At 40.7% G+C, this 21,848-nt stretch overlaps 2 protein-coding genes across 23 annotated transcripts in view; both read right to left on the reverse strand.

Annotated features, from left to right (window-relative positions):
• The window catches only part of znf143a (zinc finger protein 143a), a 705,859-nt gene that overhangs the window by 637,864 nt on the left and 46,147 nt on the right, over positions 1–21,848 (reverse strand). The gene's annotated exons all lie outside the window — the stretch shown is intronic.
• The window catches only part of pmfbp1 (polyamine modulated factor 1 binding protein 1), a 326,759-nt gene that overhangs the window by 37,191 nt on the left and 267,720 nt on the right, over positions 1–21,848 (reverse strand). For 13 of the 22 annotated variants that reach the window (XR_015496469.1, XR_015496468.1, XM_087262205.1 and 10 more), the window contains 5 exons: positions 17,295–17,417; positions 12,219–12,315; positions 9,203–9,351; positions 8,868–9,114; positions 5,562–5,751 (listed from right to left, as the gene is read on the reverse strand). Coding sequence is in view for 18 of the 22 variants with exons in the window: in XM_087262205.1 (XP_087118331.1) it covers positions 5,562–5,751; positions 8,868–9,114; positions 9,203–9,351; positions 12,219–12,315; positions 17,295–17,417 (806 nt within the window). In the remaining 4 variants the exon portion in view is untranslated. Of the gene's footprint in view, positions 1–5,561; positions 5,752–5,899; positions 8,111–8,669; positions 9,115–9,202; positions 9,352–12,218; positions 12,316–17,294; positions 17,418–21,848 lie in introns of those variants that run through there. The other 9 variants (XM_087262201.1, XM_087262215.1, XM_087262211.1 and 6 more) reach the window with 2 other exon arrangements.

Consider the following 21,848-nt stretch of genomic DNA (forward strand, 5'->3'; position numbering starts at 1 on the left):
TCACACACGGATCCAGATCCTCTGTGATTCCTCCATTGAGCGGCACACCTCATAGGAGCGAGAGGTAAAAGGGTCATGAAGGCAAAAACACTCTCTGAACCGTTCAGAGAATTGCAGCTTTGTTTAAAAAAAGGCTTGGCTGTTTTGTGCACATGCTCAAGATTTGTAAGGGCTGTTGGTTCATTAGGAATCCAGTAGGAGTCCTAATCACATGCTGAATGCCTCACCTAAGGATTTGTAACTATAGTCATGTAAAGTAATTCAGTCAGGATCACTTCCGTCAAAAATAGGTATGGGTCTCATTTATCAAATCTTATCTTTAATTTGTATTCTCTTTTGGATTCATGTCAGGTGATTGGCTAGGCCATTCTACAGCTTGATTTTCTTTCAATGAAAGCATTTGAGAGTCTCCCTGGCTGTGTTTTGGATTATTGTCTTGCTGAAATGTCCGCTCTGGTTTCATCTTCATCATCCTGATAATGTAGATGTTGGACTGAAGCAGCTAATATTTATTTACAATGACAAAGGGCAGAGGTTTGAACTACTGAGAGATTTCAGCTGCTGTCTGGGCTTTCCATGTCTCTTCTACACCTCCCTTTCTTCATGTGTTCAACACTTTTTTTACTTCATTTGTAAACTAATTAGTTTTGTTTTCTTTGCATATATGGATTTCTTATTACTAAAATTCGGTGAACATTTCAAGTCAACAGCAACTTTGGAAATATGTTTTCTGAGACAAATGGTGACGTGTTCAATACTTATTTTCTCCGCTGTATATTAAGCATGCACTTAGTATTGGTGGGATGGTTCTGTTTTGGCCAAAACTCCATCTGCCCGTTCATGCAGGCATGGATGGACAGAGTGATTATTAATTACGATTGATTATGAGGTAATGTAAACTCAAGAGACACAAGTCTGATTAGCATGTAATTGGTTAATACTTCGAACTGATATCAGAAATGAGCTAGGAGGAGTTGGGGATGATGGGGAGAGTGTAGAATTGGCTGAAGTTGAACAGAGAGCGGATGTATAATTTAAATAGACATATGTCAGAACTGGGCGCCACGGTGGCGCAGTTGGTAGCATGATCGCCTCATAGCAAGGAAGTCACTGGTTTGAGTCTTGTCTGGGTCTTATTTTTTTGCTGGGCAAACAGCAGAGGATCAGAAACACACTTAAAATGGTAAAGCACGCGTCACGTTTTTACCGTGGTTTTGGATGCGATATGTGAAGAGCCACATGCAGATTTAACCTGAGAGATACAATACAAACACTGATACGTGATTACCAGCCGCGCGCTATGATTACAACTTATAACACACAATTAAACACATATTTTGCAAACTACACAAAACAAGACAACAATTTTAATTACACTTACATGTTATGATCCCGAGGAAGAAGAAACCGGTCCATATGAACTGTAAAAGTTACTGACAAAGTTAGTAAGTCCTTCAATAGCAAACAGCCGATGAATCCCGCATTGCAGCGTAAGTTTTTATACCAAAAATCTGAAAAATGACATTAACATTCACAGCACTAGGTTGGCTATACTGTGGTATTGTTGTAAAATTAACTTTAACCCTTTATTCCCCTCAGCCGAATCTCCATCTGTCAGGGATTGTCATCTTCGCATCATTATCAGTCCTGTGATCCCTCGCGCCTCCGCTAGTGTGTGAAGGGAAAGCGCGTGCATATTTTACCGGAAATGGAAGTACATATTTGATGATGTACCATATGTACTGGATGTACAGTCGATGCGATCAAACAAAAGATCCGAACCCAACTCGATTCGTTTATTCAACTCTGAGTCAAATATTTCACTAAAGAATCAATAGTTTTGCATGCTGCACTTTCAGATTTAAACCTCAGCTTGATGTTTTCATTCACCTAGAGTTGTGTTACACACTGCATGGAAGCTTATTTTTAAAACCCCCTAATATGGGCTCTTTAAAGCAGATTGAGGTGTTTTTATAACAGAAATACATTAATTCATTTTCTTTTCGGCGAAGTCCCTTTATTAATCTAGGGTTGCCACAGCGGAATGAACCGCCAACTTATCCAGCATATGTTTTACGCAGCGGATGTCCTTCCAGCTGCAACCCATCACTAGGAAACATCCATACACACTTAATCATACATCACACACTACGACCACCTATACGCATGTGTTTGGCCTGTTGGGGAAACCAAGCACCCGGAGGAAACACACACAAACACAGGGAGAAAATGCAAACTCCACACAGAAATACCAAATGACCCAACTGAGGCTCGAACCAGTGACCTTCTTGCTGCGAGTCAATCATGCTACCCACTGCGCCCCTGTGACACCACAGAAATACAATATTTAAATAAACTCAAGTCACTGACTTCCGGCTGACAAATGCATGTTCTTGACAACTTCTTGGCTGACCTGTAACTCGGCGTATGACGCATGATGAGGAGGATGACGATGTACTCTAGTTAAAACAAATATGTCTGCGCAAAAAAAAAAAAAAAAAAATTATTGACTTATCAACTTTCAATTAATTACTGGCGTTTAGTTATCCTCATACATCTGACAGAAGTCGTCTGACAGACGCAGAGGATGGATTGAGAGTGAGTAAATTAAAGGGTAATTTTCATTGGGTGAACTATTCTTTTAATACGTTTTTCTCTAATTAAATACAATTCTATATAATACATTTCGATTATATATATTCATGGACATTCATAATTCATTATACATTTCATGTTAATATATAATTGACCAGTTTTAATATCACACTCGTTGAAATGCATCACATGCTCAAGTTATTTATTTGATATGTCCTAGGTAGTGAACACAAGTCATTAAGAATGGAATTTTTAAAGGGAGATGGCTGCTGTACTCGATTACCATGTTGTAATAGGGAATCAAAAAAAATGTGGTAAGAAATATTTCATTTATTTAAAATCTCCATAAATATATATATTTTTCTGTGATCAGCAACTGTCATCCACAAAGCACACTGAAATATTCCAAAAACATACCTGCCTTAAACTCAGAAAGTAGGGCTCAGAGAAAATCCAGAGTTCTCTACTGGTAATACTGGCATTGTGGTGGCGTTCATGTGCGCTCATCTGGTAAATACGATCATTCAGACATGACTCGAAGGCAGTATAAAGCGTAGAATTTTGGATTAATCGGCTCATAGCTTCACTAGCAGTCTTAATATGAGTGTGATATGAAAGTGTCATCCTGAGGAAGTGAGTCTGGAAAGCTGTCTGTCCAACTTATCACTCAAGCCGCATTCAAGCACACTGGAAAACAGACAGCAGTCAATATGCAAGTCTGAAATCAGCTGCCATCTTTGCTTTAATTACATAATATACTGTAACGCTGGGCTTGGGTGGTAATACGGTAATATGGTATACTGCGGGATCTAAAAATAGCAACAGTGTCAGTTTCAATAACGTTATACCATCATAAAAAACAATGCACTTAAATAGCAGACAAGTATTAAATAATAAATATTATTTATTTAATGCCTATAAATGTGTATGTGTGATTGTCATCACCGGACAATGTGGAGGAGAAAGAGAGAGAGGTGAGGTAAGATGGCGAGTCGTGCACCAAGTGACCTGCAGTTAGGCAGTATTTCTGGTTTTGACCGAACGAGAAGGGAGACGTGGTAAATACGAACTAGAGGTCTGCATTCCCGCTGCTGTACCGCCGTAGCTGCGGTACCGGACCAGATTTCTTGCGGTGCGGGAATAAATTTCTGAATAAAACACTTGAGCGGTCGGTCTAACAATATCACTCCCGAGCGAGCGAGCATGCGCGCATCCGCGTGGATGCTGTTTATGTGTGTGTGGGAATGAGAGAGGGAGAGCATGGTGCTGTCTCTCTCTCTTTCTCTCTCTGTGTGCGTGTGTGCATGTGTGGGTGCTTGTGTGTGTGAAAGAGAGAGAGCGTCCCCACAGATCTCTAATACGAACAAGATAAACAGATGACCGCAAACCTAAGGTTGCATTTACGATATTCACTTTCTGAATGGTTTAGGCACAAGCCAAGTTTCGTCATAATTTTTTTTTAGTATGCACGGTAATACCGGACACCGATATAAAATAGGGAGAAGTTTTGATGGTATTAAAATTTGGATACCGACCAAGCCTATGTAACGCTTTTATTTTAATGTTCTTAGAACGTTTTAAAGCCTGAAAGTATTTTTTTTTTGTTATAATAAGACCATTCAAAATGATTTCATAACATTTAGGTCTGCATCATTTAAGGTATTTTAACATTTTAGAGCTTTATTTAAAACATTCATTCATTCAATAATTTTCTTTTCTGGTCCATATGAACTGTAAAAGTTACTGACAAAGTCCCTGTCAAAGCCTGACAAATTCCTATAGTCTCTGCTGCTCCTTCAATAGCAAACAGCCGATGAATCCCGCATTGCAGCGTAAGTTTTTATACCAAAAATCTGAAAAATGACATTAACATTCACAGCACTAGGTTGGCTATACTGTGGTATTGTTGTAAAATTAACTTTAACCCTTTAGTCCCCTAAGCCGAATCTCCATCTGTCAGTGATTGTCATCCTTGCATCATTATCAGTCCCGTGATCCCTCGCGCCTACGCTAGTGTGTGAAGGGAAAGCGCGTGCACATTTTACCGGAAATGGAACTACATATTTGGTGATGTACCACCCGGATGTACAGTCGATGCGATCAAACAAAAGATCCGAAGCCAACTCGATTCATTTATTCAACTCTGAGTCAAATATTTTACTAAAGAATCAATAGTTTTGCATGCTGCACTTTCAGATTTAAATCTCAGCTGGATGTTTTCATTTACCTAGAGTTGTGTTACACACTGCATGGAAGCTTATTTTTTAAAACCCCCTAATACGGGCTCTTTAAAGCAGATTGAGGTGTTTTTATAACAGAAATACATTAATTCATTTTCTTTTTGGCGTAGTCCCTTTATTAATCTAGGGTCGACACAGCAGAATGAACCGCCAACTTATCCAGCATATGTTTTACGCAGTGGATGCCCTTTTAGCTACAATCCATCACCAAGAAACATCCATTCACACTCATACACTACAAACAATTCAGCTTACCCAATTCACCTGTACCACATGTTTTTGGCCTTGTGGGGGAAACCGGAGCACCCGGAGGAAACCCACACCAACATGGGGAGAACATGCAAACTCCACACAGAAATGCCAACTGACCCAGCTGAAGCTCGAACTAGCAAACTTCTTGCTGTGAGGTGATTGAGCAACTCACAGCGCCACCGTGACGCCCCACGTGAAAATAAATTTGATTAATTTAGGCAAAAGTGGAAAACTGCAAGCTTTGGATGTTTATATCTCATCGTCCCTGTTACCCTGTCCATGTTTTGGCGCTTAAAGATATCCTTAAGACTAACATATTCATACTAACATCTAAAAAAACGTCCTATCAACTTTACGAGAATGTTCCCATAATATTATTTCAGTAATGTTATACGCAAACATTTATAAAACGTTATGAAATGTTGTAAGAATATTTTGGTAGCTGGGCAGCTTGCCTCCTGGTTGTGAGTTTACCGTGAGTCCTGCAGCTCCAGCTGGGTGTTTTCCAGACTGTCTGTGGTTCTCTTGAGCTCAGCCTGGAGTTTTCTGTGGGCTTTTTCAGCCTCCAGCAGCTCTGCCACCCGCTCTGAGAGCTGATCCTGAGTCAGACGCTGACCTCCCTCCAATAGCTGCAGCTTCTCCTGCTGCCGCATCAGCTCCTGGCCTGAAACACACAGACCATCCCTGAACAATACACTTCCAGAAAGTTCTGAATGGGAAAACTCATGCATTTTAGTTTTTTTTTGCTGAATATAAAAGAAATAAAATTGACGGCAACATTTAGAATTTCATGTTTTTCTTTTTTTGTTATTGATGATAAAGCCTATATTAAAAAAACACACTAATCCCATTGCATGGTTTACTATGGCTACATCTGCCCCTGTTCATCTGGGATGAGGATGTAGTTTTTAATGAGCATCATTCCCACAGTAGAGTGTGTATCTGATGGCTTGAGGCTCTGAATTGATGGGCTGTTTCATTTCAGACGGGACACTCAGACTGCAGGAGAACACAAACAGGTGCACGCACGTGCTCCATCACACAGATTTAAATTGCTTTTCTTTCGCAAAATCACGAGGAAAAAATCACAGCTGTGCTAAAATGACCCAGTGGACGAGCATGCATTTTCATGGTTTGTTCTTGTGGGGCAAAAAAACCCATAAGAGCTTCTTGTCACCATGTTTGTTGCTCTTCACATGTGCATATTTATCAGTATTTATATGTAGAAGCAAAAATGTCTCAATTAAATCTGTTAATCTTACAGTGCAATTATGCCAACCAGATTTAACCAAGTAGGACATGTTCCTGGAATAACATCTGTTGATTCTGTAACTTAATTCCAATCAGAATTAAGAAATATGTTTACAGTTTATGTTAAGTTTAGGTTATCTGTTAAGGTATTATGCTATCTATCTATCTATCTATCTATCTATCTATCTATCTATCTATCTATCTATCTATCTATCTATCTATCTATCTATCTATCTATCCATCCATCCATCCATCCATCCATCCATCCATCCATCCATCCATCCATCCATCCATCCATCCATCCATCCATCCATCCATCCATCCATCCATCCATCCATCCATCCATCCATCCATCCATCCATCCATATATATATATTGGATAATTATTTATCGTATTGGATATTTGCAGTTTATCTCAGTTGCTGTGGTGCATTTCTCACAACACTATTTACATTTGCACAACAGGTCATGTATTTCTCAAAACAATTAGTCATTTGTGCACATCCTAGTAGCAGTTACTCATTCCTTCCAACAAATTGCAAATGCTTTTGGACAAGCATCAATTGCTTTCATACAACTCTCTGCTATTTATAACATTATCATTTACTTATGTCATGTCAGTCAAAATTAACTAAACTTGTAAATGCTGAATAGTCATTGCATATAAAACTAACAGTCCTCATTTCATTACTTGAGTCATTACATACACAAATGATGAACTAGTTGTCAAAATCTTTATTTTCCTGAAAATGTCTTAAAAATGTAACAATTTCATGAATGATTTACAGATCTGTGTATGTTGTAGGTTCAGTTCTAATATGTTCTGCAATATTGTTTACAGTTGTGCAAGTTTATGTTTGTTGTAAATAAGGATGTATTTATTCTTTTGCACAATGCTGTGAATAAATTAGAATTGTAAAGAGCAAATGCAGTAAAAATGTGAAACATTCATATTCAGTGTCTTGTACTCAGATACCTCACTAAATGCAGTGATGTCTAACTTTACTGTAGTTTTCAAATGGCTGTGCAAATAGTATATAGTGCTGTCTTGAGCATTTTCAGGAAGTGTCACCAAAATCTGACTTTACTGTATTGAAAAAATGTCCAGAGTAAACTGTCATAATGAAAACATGACAAAACCATTTGACTATCTTGTTCATAAACAATGGTGTCAGGACTTTTCATTTTGATAATACTGACACTTTGATTGACATGAATACTTGCTTTTAAGGAATGAACTATCCATTTTAAGCATGGGACGCGCTTTTGCAGGTTATCAACTAGGTTTTGCAGTTTGTACTGTTTAGAGAACTGTTTAGAGAAATGCATTAACTGTTGTGCAGAAATGCAGTAGTGTTGTGAGAAACGCACCAAAGGGACTGAGAAAAACTGTATGTTTGTTGTAAATAAGGATGTATTTATTCTTTTGCACAATTCTGTGAAAAAATTAGAATTGCGAAGAGCAAATGCAGTAGAAATGTGAAACATTCATATTCAGTGTCTTGTACTCAGATAGCTCACTAAATGCAGTGATGTCTAACTTTGCTGTAGTTTTCAAATAGTTGTGCAAATACAGTAGTATAAAGTGCTGTCTTGAGCATTTTCAGGAAGTGTCACCAACATCTGACTTTCTTGCATTAAAAAAATGTCCAGAGTAATTGATGATACTGACACTTTGATTGACATGAATACTTGCTTTTAAGGAATGAACTATCGAATTTTAAGCATGTGACGCACTTTTGGAGGTTATCAACTAGGTTTTGCAATTTGTACTAACTGTTTAGAGAAATGCATTAACTGTTGTGCAGAAATGCAATAGTGTTGTGAGAAACGCACCAAAGGGACTGAGAAAAACTGTATGTTTGTTGTAAATAAGGATGTATTTATTCTTTTGCACAATTCTGTGAAAAAATTCGAATTGCGAAGAGCAAATGCAGTAGAAATGTGAAACATTCATATTCAGTGTCTTGTACTCAGATAGCTCACTAAATACAGTGATGTCCAACTTTGCTGTAGTTTTCAAATAGTTGTGCAAATACAGTAGTATAAAGAGCTGTCTTGAGCATTTTCAGGAAGTGTCACCAATATCTGACTTTTTTGCATTGAAATAATGTCCAGAGTAAACTGTCATAATGAAAACATGACAAAGCCATTTGACTATCTTGTTCATAAAAAATGGTGTCAGGACTTTTCATTTTGATAATACTGACACTTTGATTGACATGAATACTTGCTTGTAAGGAATGAACTATTCATTTTAAGCATGTGATGCACTTTTGCAGGTTATCAGCTAGGTTTTGCAATTTGTACTAATTGTTTTGAGAAATGCACTAATTGTTTTGAGAAATGCACTAGTGTTGTGAGAAAAGCACCAAAGCGACTGAGAAAAACTGTATTTGGGGTTATATAGTGTTATAATCAATCAACTTAAATTAGTAAAAACTACTAAGTCAACCTAATTCCTTCATGTTGTGCCAGTATACAAATCGATTGTGTGGAAGCCAGCATTTGTTTGCCAGTGTGTGTTACCGGTGTCTCTGCAGGTGGTGTTGGCCTCTTTCAGTTGTTCTCTGAGCTGAAGCAGTTGTGTTTTGAGGGAGGCGCACTCTTTCTCCTTCTGCCTTTTCTCTTTCTTGGCTCTCTGCAGATCAGCTTCCAGCCCTCGAGCAGCCGCCGCCTGCCTCTCAGCCTCCGCCGCCCTGCCTCGGATCTTGTCCCGAGCCTGCAGAAGATCAGCCTCGGACTGTCTCAGTAGGGCGTCTCTCTTTTGGATAGCCTGAGAGAGAATGTCTATAAGAGTCAGCCACAGGCAAAGCCTTTTTGATCTGCGCTGTGTCTGTTTATGTGTGTGTGTACTTGTTTACCTGGTCGCACTGCCTTTGAGCAGCCTGCAGTTCTCCTTCCAGATTGGCAACCTTCTGCTCCAGAGAATCAACTTGTGCTTGTCTGTGGACTTCATCTGCTGCGTCTGCCTGGAGCTTCCTCAGCTGCTCCTGCAGTCGCTGCATCTCTTCTACACACACACACACACACACACACACACACACACACACACACACACACACACACACACACACACACACACATACATGCTTGCTATCAGTGTGAGAGTCCAGTAACAATCACAACCAGCTTTAGTCGTCAAGAAATTGTTTTTTGATTTACAGGAAATGAGTACACCCCTGTTTGAAAATTATACTTTCATTCATTTCTCTATGAATATAGACATTGGTGCATTTAAAGGGAACCTATTATGCAAAATTAATTTCATAAGGAATTAAAACACAATTTTGTGGCAACAGTCTGTGAATATAACCAGCCTCTGATGACAGAAGAATATAAATAGTATTTTTTATAATCACACTTCATAAAAACAGTCTGCAGAAACACTTTGAGTGACATTCTCCCTTAGTAGATGGCAAAGCCCCACCCATTAGTGATGATCTCACCCTCATTTGCATAATGCTGCGTTCACACCAGACGCGTCAAGCGCGAGTGATTTACATGTTAAGTCAATGCAAACGCGCGAATAGACATCCTGCGCGAATGGCGCGGGGCTAATTGTGTGTTTTGCGCGTTTGACGCGCTTAACAAGCGTTTCGCGCAAATCTCTCAAATTCGAAAATCTGAACTTCAGCGTACATTCGCGCCGCGTTAACCAATCAGAAGCTTGCTCTTGTGGGGGCGTGATTGTGACGTAGAACCTGTTGTCGGTGTTCCGAGGGAAATCCTCCAGCCTTCACTGACAACAGTTCATCAAACTCAGCTTGGCTCAGTCAGAAGCACCGCTGAAAGCCTCCGTCATCCAGGTTAAGTTTCTGGAGGAGTTTATGAGCTCACAGAGCTGGATGCACCTCTGAAAGGATGTAGTGGACTCAGACACAACCCTAAACGTATCGACGCTGTTTATCAGTCTTCATAAAGCACATAAACACTGTTATTTTCTTCATAAAATCCATGTTAGCCATTTAGCTATAAAGCTAGAGTCTTCGGGCAGACAGAAGCCCTGCCCATCACGCGAATCCGCGTCTGCTCTGAAGTGAATTTGACACGCGAATGAAGCGGGGTTTGATGCGCGAATGAAGCGAGTAAACTCAAATGTTCATGAATAGTGCGATTTATCCGCGCGTTTCGCGTCTGGTGTGAACACAGCATTAGAAGTAAGTCTTGTTTTTGAATCTGCTGCTGTGCTGACACATTGGTATTTGTAGTTCCACCCTGTTTTAAAAAGAGGGCTGGAATCACAATCTCACTTAAAGGTGCAGTAGGTGATTGACTTCAGAAGCATTTTTTGTTGTGCTGGTTGAAAGTCTCTTCACAGTCTAATAGTAATGATTACAGTAACTGATCTAAATGTATTTATATGTATTTTTATATTTTGGGTAAGGCATAAAACTAAAAAATGTTCATCCAATTAAATAGAGTCGGACCGACACCTCTCATAATTCCGATAAGTAGCCCAGCCTGTCTGTCAGCAAATGCAGATTTGAACAACTACGCAGCCTTTTGTATGCAGCTTCGACGACTGCCGCACGTTCACGAGAGAGGGCACGCGTGCGCGACCGGTAAAAACATGCTGAATCAAAACATTTTAAAAACCTGAATCAATATTGGAGTTACCTTTGCACGCTGGAGAAAGGATGACACAATGGCTAAAGGATGTCTCTTAGACAGGTAATGTTCTGTTTTAGCTTCACGCAGAGCTGATGTAACGTTAGATGTTGTTGCTACAAATGGGTTATATCTTCACAGAAGTGTTGTTCAGCCACTAAAATCTTCCAATGAAAGACATAAGACTATTTTCAGTTTCATAAGGGACCTTTTACAGCATCGATAATGTAGATTTTAATTAGTTTAACAACAAAACACAAGTAAATACCGCTATTCTGCCTAGTCTCTCCCTATATTGTTTACTATGCAACTCTAATATTCACTCTGAAATCGCATGTCAGTTTGGCTTGCACGCCGCCGGACAAGCACTAGTCGCTTTTAACACATGAGAGAGGGTTCTTTTGCTGTGCTCGTGTTCTAGGAGGCTATAGACGGCAGGGGAGGGACTGTGATTCAAAGATTTATGCTAACCTTTAAATTTAAAGTGACAGTCACCAAAAATTGCACAATTAGGATCAAAGTCTTAAAGGGGCAGTTTCAAAGAGTTATAAAGTGAAGTTTTTAAACTCATTTCGAGAGGAGCACGTGATATAATTGACTGCAGCTGGCCACCTATCTACACTCATTAGTTAGCCAATCAGATCTATCCTAACCCACTATAAGTAGCCTAGCTAGATATTACTCCCTTATCTTCGTTTTCCGTAGAAACCCCCCATCCACCCCCTTTCTCCTCCTTTCTTCCTTTAAAAAGGGGAGCTCTCGAGAACCACCTGATCTCGTACTCCCCTCACATGCTCTATGGACCTGGCGGGAGCCCTGGGCTCAACTATCTCCGAGCTCAGGGTTCTCTCCCGGGACAGCATGCCAAACCTGCTAACAGTTGTCAAGCAATATCTAAGTGTGAACTCTTGAAACATTATTTTGAGATGAAACACTATAGGGACATTAGTTGCCTATGGGAAAAATGACTAGGAATAATAAACGGCAAAAAAAGTCAAAATAGTCAAACTAAAATCCATCTATTTATGTGTGTTTGGATCTGATTGGTATGTCATGTCACAGCTAGTGCAGGACCCGCTGTGGTCAATCATAAGCATGTGATCCTCTCGAAACTTCACGTCATTTGTACAGAAATGATTCACTATTTCCCTAGAGAGTGCACTAATTGATTGGCGAGCACCATGGCTGATTGGATAGTGAGAAGGGGGGTGGGGGGGTGTTGGGCCTTGCAAAGTGTCAATTATAAAAGTAAGCCGTAAGTTCACTCACCCGCCGGACTGCAATCTTTATGTCGTGCCATCTCCAGCTGGCAGACCCGCAACTCCTGGGCACTGTGACCACAACGCTCCAGCGACTGGAACAGTGCCTAAGGACAAACACACACACCTCCACTAACATGCAAAGTCGTCACACAGCTGTCAAACTTCTGTGACTGTGCCTTGGGGGAGTCGTGTTGATGCCTGGGGCGCTGGAGGGGGTGACCTAAGGCAGATAAGAATTCCCCCACTTCCCCGAACTGTCTCCATCCCTAAGGCTATCGCTGTATCCGCTCGCCTCTTCAGCTCCATTCCGCTCCCATCTGGCCTTCATTTAGCATCTCTGCTGTGGCCCGTACATATATACGCCTGCTGAGGAAACATCCGCGGTTTTTGTCCATGACAGCTGTCGCCTCCAATCCTGAAGCCTGCACCTTTGACGTGCTAACCATTCAATTACATCTCTGGGATGCGGTGTGTGTGTGTGTGGGTGCCATCTCTTAATTACCCTGGCTACCAGGTTGCACATCACGCCTTTTGACAGGTGAAACAGCATCTCCGGGATGGTGAGGGTAACATGCACTCATGTCTGCAGTATGCAAACGAGTCAGGTTTTAGCGAGATCTGATTTCGCAATTGCTACATTTTCGCAAAATATTAAGTGTGTAGTGATGTCATGGTACAGGAGGATGGTCAAGTTACTATCATGTAGAGTTTTGATTTAATTTTGATTAAAAGTTGACCTGGATGTAGCGTTCTGCTAACTCTTAGGACCTTGAGCTTGTTCTGGTGTGTTTGATTAGGGTTGGGGTGAACTCTGCAGATGTGTTACAGAAAGGTCCTAACTTTAAAATGTTACCCAACCTGTTCGATTACCATGTTATCTAATTACAGATAGGAAGGTGCTATTACCAAAACATTCTACTGTAACTCAATCATTTGAAAGCTGAGGGGAAAAAAGCTAACAATTGCTCTGTCCAACATTGGTATTACAATTATTGATGACTGAAATGGCGTGGCACAGTGGCTCAGTTGTTAGCACTGCTGCCTCACAGCAAGAAAGTCACTGGTTCAAGTCCTAGCTGGGCCAGTTGGCATTTCTGTGTGGAGTTTGCATGTTCTCTCCGTGTTTGCGCGGGTTTCCTCCGAGTGCTCCGGTTTCCCTCACAGTCCAAAGACATGCGGTGAGAAAGATTAAAAATATACTGGAATAATTGGTGTTTCATTCCACTGTGGCGACCCCTGACAAATAAGGGACTAAGATGAAGGAAAATGAATGAATGAATGAGAAATGAAGATATTTAATGGTAGAATAGACTTTTGGAGGACCCTGAATAATTTGTGTTACTTTCCATGACCAAACCCTATGAAGTCCAATTACAGACTACCGCCCAACATAAAGTTTCACAAATTAATTTCGAGAGGAGCATGTGATATGATTGACCGCAGCATGTCTCTCATCTACGATTAATAGTTAGCCAATCAGATTAATCCAAACTTACTATAAGTAGCCCAGCTAAAAAATAATCCCTTATCTTCGGTTTCCGAAGAAACCCCCCATCCACCCCATCTCCCGCTTTCTTTCTTTACCATGGGGGAGCTCTCGAGAACTACCTGATCTCGTACTCCCCCTTCATTCTAAATCGATCAGGCGGGAGCCCAGGGTTCTCTCCCAGGACAGCATGCCAAACCTGCTACCATTGCTTAAACAATATCTAAGTGTGAACTCTTGAAATGATATTACAGGAACAACAGCCTGCATTACAAAGCCCAACAAAGGGCCACAGGGTATTACCGGGTACGTACACATGTATAGGTACATTACATATTTTTTTCATCCATTTTGTTTAAGCTAACTCATTAGCATCTTATGAAGTGTTGGTTGCTTGATAGAGTGGTTGCTTGGAAGAGGAACACCTCTTCCAACAGCAACCTAGCTTTCTCATGTGGTCTCCCATCCAGGTACTGACCACACTCAGCCCTGCTTAGCTTCAGTGAGTAAGCAGTCTTGAGCTGCAGGGTGATATGGCTGTGGCCGACTTGACGACAAAATGTAAGATTTAATAACAAGAGATAAGACGCAACCCTGTAAGATAGGATAAGAATCCCAAATCAAGTTTAAGATTCTCTTCTGCAATATTTATTCATTCATTTTTCTTCAGCCTAGTCTCTATTTCAGAGGTCACTACAGCAGAATGAACCGCCTTTTCTCTAAAATTAATTGAACGCATCATAACTTAAGATAAGACCTAAGATAAGAGACTTTCTGTAATATGCCCCCAGGCTCTTCAGGGCCGTAGTTGACCACCCATGCCATATAGGAAGTTTTGAGTTCCTCAAATTCATCTAATCTTTGTTCCAATTGCGCTTTTACAATGTAGATTGTGTCAAAGCTGCTAAATTGAACTGCTTCAGTCCAGTTTTTAAAGTTGGTGTTCAGTGTAGATCAGCGTAAGAGAGTGGAGGAACTATGGCCTAATAGGCTAATCGGATGCTAGTATAAAACTGGTTCCCTCGATAAAATCCATATAGGATTATCCCATAGGCTTTTCGAAGATTGCAAATAAGCTCTGTGTTTAAACACTGTTCATTACACTTACACATTTTGTCCAGCCGGATAACCCTCCCACGAAAATACATCTTTTAGCACTTTTGGATCCTAAATGCAAACCCAAGAATTGAAAGGCTAACATTAGGCTATAGGCGGACTACAGTGCCTTCAGGGCGCTCGCCTGTGACGTCAGCACCACGCTGCTACAGACAACTTTTCAGGCTTATTTTTTAAAAATATGGTCTATGACTAAGATGTGATCTCTCTGTTTATTTATATTATAATCCAGGCTATATGTTATAAACAAATAAATACGCAAAAAACTAATAGACCTATGTGCCTTTTTATGCAGGAAATGCATGTTTATTTTGCTTTACGGTTGTGGTAAAAGTTTTAAAACTGTATGTATAAATGTGCCTTCAAAGTATCGCTCGCGTGCATACGGCCTGCTTTCCTTAGTAACAGACGACAGAAATGAGGCATGAGCAGCAAGTCTACATGCCTCCAAGTTCCATCATAGACACAGAACAATACTCAATATTATATATTCAATACTCTTTTGTGTCACGAAGTACAGCAAAAAGCAGCCAGTGCAGTCACGTATGTTATACATTTTATGAAGGAGTGTAAATATTGCAGTTCAATATAGACAGTCAAATAAGTTCAGATGAAGAAAAAAAATCAATTGATCACTTTAAAATGACAGTTAATATGTCTGTATTTTTACTCATTTATTCACACGTTTCCATTACTGAGAGCAGGAAAGAGTCAGGCTGCTCTGGTAAGCAGTATCTCCATGATATTGTTAATTAAAATAAATAATCAACATATTAATCTGTCTTGACAGTCTTTACAAGTGAAGGAATTGTTTACAAGAATTTCCAATTAGAAAAATACTACAAACTATAAAATAATATTCATGAAAATACTTAAAGAATAGACAGATCTTAATGTCCAACACAAGCAAGGTGTGTTTTAAGACCAGAACAGCTTGAAGACGTATAATGTCTCCGACACCGCCTGTGGTCCCATTTAGCAACTTGATAGCAACCAGCTTTTTAAAGAAGGGCAACCAATTTTAAAAAATCAAGTGTGTGATGTAACTGAGGTCGTAGAATAAAACATAAAACTATCTTGAGTTCGTGTTTGCCACAAACCTTAAGCGATTTAAACAAAATCCCACTGAAAAAAACCCATTGACTTTGAGACGAGGGAACCGTAACTGCTAAATCGCTAACTCGCTTCCGTGCTTTTGGATACAAATTGACGTCATAGTTCCTCCACTCTATATTCAAATAAGCTTTCAATGAACATGTTTGTTAATATTTGTTAGTATGAAGAACATACTAAAACATCTTGAGGATTGAAAAGCTTTCATGAATGTTTGATTCCCTGCTGAAAAATCCAGCTTAAACCAGCCTAGGCTGGTTGACTGGTTTTAGCTGGTCGACCAGCCTGGTTTTAGAGGGGTTTTGTTCATTTCCAGTCTGGTTTCCAGCCATTTCCAGCCTGGTCTTAGCTGGACAGGCTGGAAAATGACCAGCCAAATCCAGCTAAAACCAGCTTGACCAGCCTGGTTAAAGCTTGATATAGCTGGTTTTGGCTGGACTCCCAGCTTGGCTAGGCTGGTCAAGCTGGTATTAGATGGTCATCTCCCAGCTTAACCAGCTAAGACCAGGCTGGAAATGGCTGGAAACCAGCCTGGAAGTGGCCAAAACCCCTCTAAAACCAGGCTGGTCGACCAGCTAAAACCAGCCAACCAGCCTAGGCTGCTTTAAGCTGGATTTTTCAGCAGGGTTATGGTACCACAGATGCTTAAAAAGGACCTTTTTTAAATAAGAGTTTTAAAAGTGTAATAAAATAGAGGCATAAGCAGCCAACACGGGCAAAGTTGGGGCCCTTGGTTTGGCATCGTTAAAATAACGACATGTCACACGGGGCACTGGGACTCCAACGCCAGCATGTGTCAAGACAAATCTATATTTCATGGCCACTTACAGATGTATAAATAGCCAAACGAGGTGCTGGAATCATCTATAAAACGCAGCTAAAAGGTTACCAGAAGATGGCGGGCACTGTCAGCGGGACTAGAGGGTGATCAATCTGAGGAAGGGAAGCGGGTGGGCAGCGGTGCGAGCAGGGCACTAAATCACGTCGCCGTTTGCGTAGAGCGCCGCGAAGAGCTGACACTCGGGCTGACGTGTGAGCTCTCCGACAGCCTGATGGATCGCTCCACTACACTCCATTAAAGCTGGATGGCTGGCTGCCAAGCTGACATAACAAACAATTAGTCACAAAGGTGCCCATGAACTAGCGCGAAGCCTCTCCGGATTCAATCAAAGGCTCCGCTCATGACTGATAAATAGTCCCCGAGTTGCTGCGGTGTCAATGCATACAGTAACACATGACATAGGGAGCAGGTGGGTCCATTTAAAGCCCATTTTGGTTACAGGCAGAGATTACAGTGATGGATCCATGCAGATGTGAGTGTTGAGTGTGACGTTTCTCTCTCAACTACAGTGAAGGGAGTTCACTCACGTGCTCTAGTTCCTGAACGCGGGACAGCTGGGATTCGTAGTCGGAGTCCGAGTGAATGTGAGTGGCCCGGTAAATTGAAAAATCAGCTTGCATCTTCACTAGAGTCTCTTCCTGATCTTCAACCTAGAAAGACACACATAGAAAAGCGCTCATGTTCAGCTCTCAGAAGATGTGCACTGCAAGTTGTGCAAGTAATGCACTGCTTTGTTTGCTGTGAAACTACCCTGCAGGTACAGGATTCCAACATGATCTCATATTGACGTTGTACTCCAATGTACCCCAACATTGTGGGGACATTGGATTTTGTTTGGAAGTGAAAATCGGGTTGACGTCAGACCCCAACGACAGGCCAACAACAATGTCCAATGTCCAACCTAAAATCAACCAAATAACAACGTTATCATGTTCCACCATAAAGTTATGTCGGTCCTCCCTATAAGCCAGGGGTATCCAAACTCGGTTCTGGAGGGTCGGTGTCCTGCACAGTTTAGCTCCAACTACATTTAACACACCTTCCTGGAAGTTTTACATACAGTATCTATAAAGAGCTTGATTAGCTGGTTCAGGTGTGTTTAATTGGGGTTGGAACTAAAATGTGCAGGACACCAGCCCTCCAGGACCGAGTTTGGGCACGCCTGCTAAAACCAAACTAAGTGGCTGCTTAGGGCCCTGCCGCCACTAGCGGGCCCCCACAACCCACTAGTGGTGCGAGCCGTTTCCTTGCTTCCTTGCATCTCATTTCTCATTGTGTTCTCGCGGTTCGAGTTTGTTCCTCCAAGGTAACCTGCAAGACCGACCGTTCAACACAAGAATGCGTGCACAGACACAGCCACCATGCCTTTGCGTCATTGCCTGTCCCATTTATATGCCTGTTTTTTTTTGGGAAATTTGACCACGAAAATGAAATAAAAACGTAATTCTTCAGGCGGAGAAAAACTGTGGGGAAAAATTATGACGAGAAGAGATGAGCACAAAATCAATTTTAGCATGTAAAACCTGAGCACCCTTAGGAAACCCACTCCAACACAAGGAGAACAACTCCACACAGAAAGGCCACTGACCCAGCCGAGGCTCAAACCAACGACCTTCTTGCTGTAAGGCGAACGTGCTTCCCACTGCGCCACCGTGCAGCCATATGTATATCACAGAAATGTAAAAATATCTCTGAAATCCCACTAGTGCTCACTTACTAACCTTTTATTTAAGACTACTGAATATTAATTAGATGACAAATGATCTGTCATCTAATGAATATTTATGAACCAGGATCATGCATCTTATTATATGTCCCCCGCTTTCTAGAGTATACCTATGGCCATGGACATTTATTGAATTACCATTTAAGTGTTGTTTTGTGCACGTCATAAACTAGGAAATCAAGCAGTAATCTGTAGAGAAAGACTAGGTGATTATTGTGAACTGTAAGACAGCGTTTCTTGATCTGGTCTCAAACTGGTAAGAGCCCCTAATGGCCATTAAATTCTTCCCTCTGAGAAAGATAAATCAGTCCAGCACAGTACTGTCAGAACTGAAGACTGAATATAAAACAGGCTTAATGAAGATGATATTTCATTATGACATGCTGTGTGTTGCTGTTGTTCTCAGAAAGACTTTGAACATTGATGAACTAAAATATGCAAGGAAGGTTATTCACAATCCAGGCTCATTCTGATTACGTACCCCTATATACATTTCTGGAGAGCACCAAATACATCCCAGGAGCTACGTTTTTGTTTTTGCAAATCCACCAGAGACAACTGTGAATGCTTTTTGAGATCTCAAATTTCTCTCGCGAGTGCCATTCCCGCTTGCTCTTCTTGCGTAAGTCCACCAGAGGCCGCTGTTGACTGACTGATTGACCAACTGACTTGACCAACTGACCCCTTCGCTAAACCCAACCAATTGACCAATTACCATGTTTGTAAACATTCAGGATGCGCGCGCAGGGAAGTGGCAGAAAAAACCGGGAGCGCCAGCATTTACAGCGAGGGAATGACATCAGATGCGGTGCAGAGTTTGTTGTTGTCTTAGAAATAAGATATATTGATTACACATTATATTTATTATTTACATAATGCTTTCAGCATATTATAACAGCTCGTCACCCAGTGATAAGCACAGTGATTTGGCAAAATTAACGTTAAAGTGAGCGGCGTTCATCTAACAGGTCGATAGCACCCACCCAATGGATATTGAATAAGACGAAATGACCAAGCATCCAGCCCCAAATATACAATCTCATTGAAGCTACAAGTGACTTTACAAGGGAGAAGTTAAAGGTCTACAAGTCTTTGGATGCCAAGAATGATGTTCTGTGTGGTCATGTGCAAGAAATAATGTTCCATGATGACCAGATTCAATACTATGTAGAGCTAAAAACCGAGATTCTGCTTAGCCAAAGACAAGGAAAGAAGACGAAGTTAACGTAACACAAGGCCTGGGAAATTAATCACCAACAAGCAAAACCACTGCATTCTGACAGCGAACTGCACCTGTACGGCAGAATATGTGTACGAGGTGAAGTCGGTTTTATATTCGCACATTCTGACTTTCTCCTTAACAATATAATTTCATTAAAGTATTATTTGCAAACTCTAAATGTCGAAATCTTATTAGCAGCCAATGACTATCAAAGTACAACATGTTCACAGTCAAACAAACAGTGTTAATGTTGCTTTCAAGTCACACTTGCAGGTTATTTCAGACCGAATATTCAAAGTGCCGTGGTAAACAGTATAGAGAGTTTGTCACAAGTTGTCACTGAATGAATGTGTGAATATAAAACCAACTTTACCTTAATAAACGTAACTTTCACGTTTCATTCTTAGCATTCAGTGTCCGCAGTTTAATTCACCATATGTAACTGTTTTTGCTGAAATCCTTTCTGCAATCAAAAACGAGTGATGTGTATGATTCAGCATAGCGTGAGCTGACCTGATATGACATGAGAACTGCAGAGTCCAGCATTTCTAATTAGCTCCTCACTTCATTCAGCTCTAATTTAGCCAAAGACGTCTGCAGTCGGTTTTAAAGCAGTGTGTGGTGTATGATAAAAGTTACGTTTTCAATTTTTGGACTCGAATTCGGCATCCTACCGCACAAAACAACATGTTTCTCATTGCAGCCTGTCCTTTTTTTGCAACCGGGGACTAGTGTGACGTCATGTGTGACGTAGGTTAATAATTGGTCTATAGTGTTTATAAAAGAATTGATTGACCCGACGATGTTTTGGTGCAAAACGAAGATGAGGAATGAAGTTTAGGCTGGATATTTATATTCAATTTGGAATTATCCAATTGGATAGTTAGTGATTAGTGATAGGGATCAGCTGTAGTCAATCCTATCACGTGCTCCTCTCGAAATTAGTTTGTGAAACTTCACTTATGCTAACTAAACACAAACTGATTATGCTAATCTAACAAATTTAAGTAGACTGAACATAAAACAATTAAGTTGTACCCCAAAAAATCTCAAGAATTGTGTAGGTTCAGCTCATTTGAGGCCCCGTTTACACTATTGCGTTTTAGTTTTAAAACGGAGTTTTAGAATGAAAACGATCCGCGTCCACACTCGCGTTTTACCCAGCGTTTCTGAACTGCTCTCCGTCCACAACAAAAACGCTGAAAACGCACATCACGTGACCACACACACACACGTTGGCAATCGCTGGAGCCCATCTACCCAGATGAGAGCTCTGCTAGTCGGACTTCTCATCAAGCATCTCCCACTGGATCTAATCTCAATATATTTATTAAACGGGATATTTCATTCATCTTGTTGTCTTTGTCTAACGACATATTCCCTGACTTTGGTCATTGGAATCTATTACTTGTTCTCAGGTAACGTGTTTTGGCTGAGCGCAAAGAAAAGTTAATGATTAATGTAACCACGTAGCCTATTCTGTATATTGACTGATCGCTTGCCTTTATTTCCTATAATGTATAAACTTATTGTATGTTATACTTTTATAATGGCCATTATCGATTATTAAAACTGATATTCAGCAAAAGTAAGGGTGTGTTTCGTATTTTCACTGAAATTGAAAGGAGGCAGTTGTTATTGGCTCCGTTTTGTTATAAATATCCACACAGTGAAGATGACGCTCATATATGCAGCACGACGCCTCAACATTTCTGCTGTCTGTTTAGTTGTTAATATTAAAATAAAAATAGGCAGTTCCTTATATCAAGTTTACATTTTATTGTTGAGAAAGTGAAACAACTTAGCCAGGGTGATGTGAATGAAGTTATAAAGTACACTGTTCCCTGTGAAGATTGACGCGTGTCCTCGGTATGTTTTCCATATCAAACTGAGAAGAAGAGATGCAGCCTTGATCAAACTTGCGAAGTCTGAACTTACACGGAGAAGATTCAGGACTGAACTGTGTGTTAGGCTACTTAATATTGAGGAAAAGCCCCAATCAGAGAGGCGAATGTCTGCAGCCCCGCCTCCGTTTTCAGATCTCTCCGTCTTTCCCCATCCACACTGAGACGGAGCAGCAGCGTTTCAGAATGAAAACGGCCTCTCCAGCGTTTTCGAAACGCTCCATTTTCG

The sequence above is a fragment of the Danio rerio genome, chromosome 7 (genome assembly GCF_052040795.2).
Source record: "Danio rerio strain M-AB ecotype USA chromosome 7, GRCz13ab, whole genome shotgun sequence".
In the NCBI taxonomy this organism is placed as follows: domain Eukaryota; kingdom Metazoa; phylum Chordata; class Actinopteri; order Cypriniformes; family Danionidae; genus Danio; species Danio rerio.